Here is a 7,805-nt window from a genome sequence, read left to right on the forward strand (position 1 = left end):
AGAGGACACTCAGGGAGTCCAGGGGGACAGGTAAGGGGAGACAGGTAAATAAGTGCAGAGCAGAGGACACTCAGGGAGTCCAGGGGGACAGGTAAAGGGAGACAGGTGAATAAGTGCAGAGCAGAGGACACACAGGGAGTCCAGGGGGACACTTTTTGTTTTTGCATGTTTTTAAGCTGTTTCACATTGTTTTTAAAATAAATAAATAAATCTTGCTTATAACCAGGACAAAAGTGTGATATAGCTGGGTCTTCTATCTATCTGTTGCTTTCATTGGCTAGTTAGTAAAGAAAACTGCTTTGGCCTGATAAGTCAGAACATAGGTAGGCGGGGAAGACAGAACAGAATGCTGGGAGGAAGAAGGCAGTGAGGCAGACGCCATAGCTCTCCTCTCCAAGATGGACGCAGGTTAGAATCTTCCTGGTAAGTGGTACACAGATTAATAAAAATGGGTTAACCAAGATGTGAGAGTTAGCCAGGAAGAGGCTAGAGCTAATGGGACAAGCAGTGTTTAAATGAATACAGTTTCCATGTAATTATTTTGGGTAAAGCTAGCCAGTGGCCGGGAGCCGGGCAGCAGGCAGCGGTCCACAGCTCCTTCTACAGGAGTGTCTGTTCTTTCTCTTATGAAAGCCTCAGGGGTTTGGCACTCTGACCCCTAACTTACCAGCATTTCTCCCTGAACTCTGTGTGTCTCCATCACATCTACTCTTTATTTGAGCCCTTCTTTCCTTTCTCCTCCACTCTGGAAGAAAACCCCACATCCTTGTAGGCCATTTATCAACCACTTTATGACCTAGTTTTATGCTAAGATTCCCCCAGCATCACTTGCATTACATATCTTAAGAGGGAGATCTGTCTCTATCTCCACGCATCTCAGAGCTAAGCACCACACAGTGAAACAGACAGAAGTGGTGGTCACAGTGGCAGGGAAGTCTGGTCCTCTGCAGTTCCATAAAGCACTTAGGAAAAATATCAACAGCCTTCACTAAAGAGACTCTGACAACTTTTTTAAAAAGGAAATTGTAACAAAATATACTTAATACTAACGTTAATAAGAGATCTCTATGAGCACAGGGAGGCTGGGATTCTCATTTCAGAAAGAACTCCTTATGAATGTGCAAAAGGCCTCCTTAATAACCCATCCCCATCGCTACACACCTCAAATCCTCTGCCCCAAGATGCAAATCTTAGTGAAAATTTATCTTCTATAATGAAAACAGACACAGGCATGAAACTGACATTACCTTGTATCTCATCTTGGGACAGGAATGAATGTAGAAGCCCATATAGTAATAGCTGAGTTGCGATGCTCTCTCATGCAGTTGTTTAGTAAAAGCAATTTCTCTGCCAAAAAAAAGGGGAAACCGTACAGTTAATTCTGGTTTCAATTTTAAAAAAAAAAAAATCTATGCAATAAAATCTAATGGAAAATATCAAAATACCCAACTCTTAAAAGAAAAATGATTTTGTGTGTTTGTTTGAGACAGGGTTTCTCTGTGTAGCCCTGTCTTCGGACTTGCTCAATAGTCCAGGCTGGCTTTGAACTCAGAGATTGGCCTCCTTCTGCCTCCTAAGTGCTGGTAGGTGTGCACTACCACACCCAGCAAGACAAATGTTTTTTTTAAATTGTTTTTATTGAACTATATATTTCTCCCCACTCCCCTGCTTTCTTTCCCCTCCCCTTCTACCCTCTTCCATGGTCCCCATGTTCCCAGTTTACTCAGGAGATCTTGAAGACAAATGATTTTTAAAACACGAGATTATAATTACTAAACAAACAGCGCCAAAATCTCAAAATTATTTTGAATAAATACATCTAAATTCAGATTTTATACTTTACTGGGCAAAAGAGCCGATCTTCAACCAACAGAAGATGAAAATAAAGATATGTATAATATTATTCAGTATGATCTAGAATGTCCAAGGAATTTAGGCTGTTTTAACAGCACAAGAATTTTTTTAGAAAAACTTAATAGCTGATACATGTCAGGAAAAATTATATATGCATTTACACAGAACCCTTTCGACTGTATTTGATTCACAATTTATTATATAACTAGAAGCACAGTTTCTACACCGTTTCCCTAAATGAGAGGGACATTACCACATTCTATGCCTTGTTAGCAGGGATGAGGGCTGCTGAAACAAAGAAGTTCAATCTTCACTGAAATGCTTATGTGTAAAGTGGTTCTAATTTGTATTAAGATAAATCTTGGTACAAAATTTCCCCTACTTGTCCAGCTAAATGAGCAGGCTGTATATGAGAGTTTCAATAAATTTTAATTTCTAAAGCAAGAAGAATGGTGGTTTTGTCTTTTGAGTTTCCTTGTTCTGGTTTTTTTTTTTTAGTAGCAGCAATGGATATGTAAAATTCAAGAGGTTCTGTTTATTCTGTTAGAGAGGCTTGCTTTATGCAGTATAGCCTACCCCAGAACTTGCTGCATAGCCCATGCTGACCTCAGACTCCTATCTCAGCCTCCTGAGTGCTGAGATGACAGGTATAGGCCACCTTGTCCAGTAGAGGAAGTCCAGGTTTAAAGAACTACTCTATTCATTTCTCCAGCACAAATTTAAAATCTTTGTAAAGTTATCCAAAACTTATTTAAAATGTTTCTATAACAGACTAAATGTTACTATTCCTAGGACTAATCTATTTTCAAGATTCAAACTGAGGGGCTGGAGAGATCGCTCGGTGGTTAAGAGCACTGGCTGCTCTTCCAGAGGTCCTGAGTTCAATTCCCAGCAACCACATGGTGGCTCACAACTATCTATAATGAGATCTGGTGCCCTTTTCTGGCATGCGGGCATACATGGAGGCAGAATGTTGTATACATAATAAATAAATAAATAAATAAATAAATAAATAAATAAATCTATCTTTAAAAAAAAAGATTCATACTGAGGAAAGAATCAAGTAAATGCAAAAGCCTCAACATCCACCCACACTCAATAACTCTTGACGCACCCCCGCTAGTCTAGATGGCACCTCTTACTTTGGACCTGCGTATTTGAAATCACCACACCACCACGTACTCAAGTCCGTGAGCCAGTCTCAACTACTCCTCCACACTCATGTCCAATGCTCCAACAAGCTCCTGGACTCTATCTAGCTTCAAAATGCAGCCTGAATTTGACCACCTCTCACTACCTCTATCTAAGATATTCTAGTCTTTAAATTAGTTTATATAAAGTACAATTCAATACACAAAAAAAAAGGATTGTCAGAGATCAGTTAAAAATACTGTATAATTGTAAACTCGTTTTTGACACATTAATGTCAGGAGAAAAGTCAGGCAGGAAATGTCAAGATGGGCACTGAGACATAGGCAAAAAAAAAAAAAATCAGCCCAATTTGTAAAAATCAAATTGATAATTTAAAGAAAAGTATCAATGCTTCTTTCTACTTTGGTAATTCAGGAAAATACTAAGTATACAAGGTAAACTATGATAACCTGGCAATATACTTCATAATGGTCTAAGAATGTGAGTAAAGACACAAATACTAGGGAACACAATGAGGGAAAAGAAACTTATGCTACTTGAAAAACAAAAGCAAAACAGTTTCCAAACCTCTTTCTTTTATTGTACTGTATACACATATAAGTAGGAAATAGAACAGAAACAAATATTCCAGAGAAGACACTCCCAAACAAACCTTCTCACCATTAAAGATATTCGTGCTATGTGACACGTATCTGCAGCTATGGCCACAAAAGGGAAATCATTTTCTGAGGAGGGTCACAGTCACCAGCAGATAGTCAGGTCTCCCCACTGCTGATTTGCATGCCTACATAACCACATGTTTCTTGACACTTTTGCAAATCAGTAGCAGACCAAATATGTAAGTGGTCCCACAAGATTGCCTAATGATACCATGCCTCCTTAGTTTGTGGATATATACAAATCCCTATGTTCATAAAACCATGTAAGTGGTGTAAGTCTTTTTTTCTTTGAGCAGATGCACACGCCTTTAATTCACTCACACCACATTAGCTGCATCTTTAACACTGAGAGAACATATATGCTAGTGATAACAATATAGATAATGTTACATTTATAGAGCATAAATGACAGGGGGATTAGAAAATACATACATCAAACAATAAACTTCTCCAAACATGTGGTTTCCTTTTGAAAAATATTTTGTGTATGGTGGAAGTGGAGGTAATGGACATACTATGGTCTTTTTAGAGTCATTTCTATCCTATGCCTTCATATGAGTCCTGGAGATAAAACTTCATACATTGGGCTTACCCAGAAAGCATTTTACATCCTAAGCCATCTCAGAGAAGCCCACAATGATTTCTTATATTCGCTCTGGAGTATACAGAAACATTAAAAGCTAGAAAATGAACATCAAACTATGGTATCATTTCTAAAGCTGTTACTTTTTTGAGAGATGTAGCACGACTAATAAAAACTCAGAGACAGAAATCTTCTCTGAAAGATCAGAGAAGCAAAACAGACAACTACTAGAGAGCTCACACCTCTACAAAATTTTCAGACTGAAAGGAAGTGAGTTCCTGTCTCATCCCACATTAGATTCCTCTCTAGTGCTGGGATTAAAGGTGCCCACCACCGCTGCCCAACCTCTATGGCTAACTAGTGGCTGCCGGGATTAAAGGTGTGTGCCACCACAGCCTGGCCTGCATGGCTGACTAGTGTGGCTAGCTTTATACTCTGATCTTCGAGCAAGCTTTAGTTGTTAAAATATCGCTACAGAGAAGGGTTTATTTTATTCTATCCCCCAACTATCTACCCCCCCACCCTGTGTGTGTGTGTGCGTATGTGTATGTGTGTGTATGCATACATGTTACATGCAAATTCCTATAGAAGCCAGAAGAGGACCAGCAGAATTCCCTGGAGCTGTCACAGCAGCTAGATGTGGGTGCTGTCAACTGACTTCCTGTCTTTAACTGCCGAGCCATCTCTCTAGCCTCCTAAAACTGTTACTTTTAAATATTAATATACAGCTAATGGAACTACTGCAGCAGCAAATTATACTATAAAACAGATTCCTATTGTTACATAATGAAATATACACAAGATGAGTAATTACTTGAACCTCCATGAACTCATTACAACTGTACAAAGCAGTCTTACAGTCTCACCTTAATGCTGAATAGACACCCAAAGACAGAAATGAGTAGTCAGGATCATAGTACAGATACACGGAAGACACACAGTATGGGAGGATGTCGATCACACCAACAGCAATGATCTTCCCATCGAGCCAGTACTGCTGGTGAAAGGAGCCATAACCACACTCCGGTCCATTAGCAGGGTACTCTGCCTATGAAAAAGCAGGCACAGAAACATCAACAGGGAGTCATTTTCTTTATATTAAAAATCTCTTAATCTAAATAATCTTATTTTATTTATGTTATTACGTTTTAAAACTTTGCTTCATTGTGACCACCTTCCAGATAATGAGTGCTTTAGCATGAAAAACTCGATTTTTTTAAAAGAGAAGGATGGAAATGAAAGAGGGATGAAAAGAAAGGAAAAATGAAGAGAAAGGGAAGGAGAGGAAAGGAGTGAAAGAAGGGGAAAAATCAAGAGAGGAAGGCAAATAACATGATCCACCTCATCCATAACAAAAAAAAAACATTGTGATATATTAATCAGTTCAGGAAATATAGGACGCATTCCAACAGATGGCCAACACTTCTACCAAGTGACAGGGAAGACAGAGACTTCTTGAAGAGATTAGTAACATATACAAAAACCATTGTTAGAAGCACAGTTAACATTAATAAACTGGATGGTTCCCTCTCCTTCCCCACTCAGGATTATGAACACAGCCAACTCTACTTAGTATCAGACTTGAAATCCCAGCTAATATAGTAAGACAGAGAAACGGAACAAAGGGAGCTACGGGAGTAGATCAGGGACACGGTGATGCCCAAGTCCTGAGGGAGAGGGGGTGGAGAAGGGAAGGAAGAAAGGAGAGGAAGAAGAAGGGGAGGAAAGGAGAGGAGGAGAAAAGAGATGGAGGAGGAATTAGTTCAGAGTAAAGAACACAAAAATCAGCGTCTTCTTTATAGATGACACGACAGTAGAAATCCAAAAGAACCAAGAAAAAACTGTAACTATAGTAAGCCTAGAATGTATACAATCAATACATAGGAAAGCATATCTATGAAGGGAATCAAAGAAGACCCACATTTTTCTTGACTAGAATTGTTACAATGCCAGTTCTTTTCAAGTTGCTGCACAGACAGTAGAATCCTAATCAGAACTGCAACAAGCTGTCTTATGAGTATCGACAAATTCATTCTGAAGGTGGACATGAGAGACAAAAGGCTCAGAACACCTAACCCTACTAAGAAATGAAGACAATGTGGTTGTCTTGACAGAACAATAAAATTAAAAAACCAAAAAAAAAAAAAAGAAGAAGAAATGAAAGGGGTCTGTACGGATGAAAACAAAAGAAAGTGCACATAAGCACTGTACCCTGATAAAGCCACTTCCCACAGGAGCCAGGTCAACAATTCTGACACTGCGGTACATGTAACAAGCAAGCAGAGAGCATATGGTAGGGTTCTCACTGCTGTGACTAGCATGATCCAAGTGATGATGGATTACAGTTGAAAATGTGAGAACTCATTCTTGGTGTGCTGCAAACACAGATGGTTCCACACAGAAATGTGCACACTATAAGTATGTACATACTCGTGAGTTACTATACACACACATTTCTTTTTCTGTCAGCTGAGAGGGCCTGAAAGAAACACCCAAGAGAAACACCCAAAGACACCTTGCTGACAAGATCTTGGTATATTTCCTGCAATCAAAGGAAGCAGTGCTGGGAGATGTGGTTGATGTTAGGACTGGGCAGGAAATATGAGCTTACTAGATCTCAGTGTGAGAGAGGTAGTACTGAACCAGTCCACACTCAAAGAGGCATGGAGCTAACTGAAATACCTAATTCATTATTAGAGCACGTTAAGCAAAAAAATAACAGTGATCTATAATCTCAAGTATAAAAATCCATGCACCCACACTACTATATATCATTGAAAAAAATAAAAGAACAGAGGGAAATCTCCCAAGCAGAAAAATATCAAATTTACATAGTTATTTTGCCCTGATGTTAAGAGAACATAGATATGCATAAAGCAGGCCCAGAATATTATTCTTTTGGTTTTATTTTTATTTATTTATTGGTAATTGAATTGCATGGTTCTCTACTGTAAACTCTATAGGTGACATCATCATGTCACAATAACAAAAGGTTAGACATTACTCTCCTCTTCTGCTATCATTTCAACTAGGTCAGAAAGAGCTAAGTCTTAGAATAGCCCTTTTATTTTTCCCCTAGAAGCTCAGGAACTCTTACTTGAGAAGCATCCCCAAGTCACCAGTGCTTACTGACTTGAGAATTCCACTTAATTTATGTGTGGCTATTACATGCCTTAAACCTTATTAGTTAAGGTCTTCTGTCAACAATGCTCAACTGTCACAAGCACAGTGTATTACGCAGAAAAGTACACTATTTGGGGGAAAAAAGAAAGCAAAGGGCCTTAAAGCCAAAGAAAGACATCATGTAAATTCACAGGTCTGAAACTTCATGGCCTTAAACTCCTTTATACTTAGAAAAGGAGAGAGAACACCCAAGAGTTCATGTCCAATGGAATACATACAGATACTTACCAATTAGAAATCAGTGAAATTTAAAAAGCAGATCTAATAAATCATTTAAAAATAGCCGGGTGGTGGTGGCGCACGCCTTTAATCCCAGCACTCGGGAGGCAGAGGCAGGTGGATCTCTGTGAGTTCGAGACCAGCCTGGTCTACAA

General features: G+C 39.0%; 1 protein-coding gene across 4 annotated transcripts in view; it reads right to left on the reverse strand.

Annotated features, from left to right (window-relative positions):
* The window catches only part of Ate1 (arginyltransferase 1), a 125,042-nt gene that overhangs the window by 52,334 nt on the left and 64,903 nt on the right, over positions 1–7,805 (reverse strand). For all 4 annotated transcript variants that reach the window (XM_005351368.3, XM_005351367.3, XM_005351365.3 and 1 more), the window contains exons 9-10: positions 5,115–5,296; positions 1,248–1,347 (exon numbers count right to left, since the gene is read on the reverse strand). In XM_005351368.3, the coding sequence (XP_005351425.1) occupies positions 1,248–1,347; positions 5,115–5,296 (282 nt within the window). The remainder of the gene's footprint in view (positions 1–1,247; positions 1,348–5,114; positions 5,297–7,805) is intronic.

This window comes from Microtus ochrogaster, chromosome 8 (genome assembly GCF_000317375.1).
Source record: "Microtus ochrogaster isolate Prairie Vole_2 chromosome 8, MicOch1.0, whole genome shotgun sequence".
NCBI lineage: Eukaryota > Metazoa > Chordata > Mammalia > Rodentia > Cricetidae > Microtus > Microtus ochrogaster.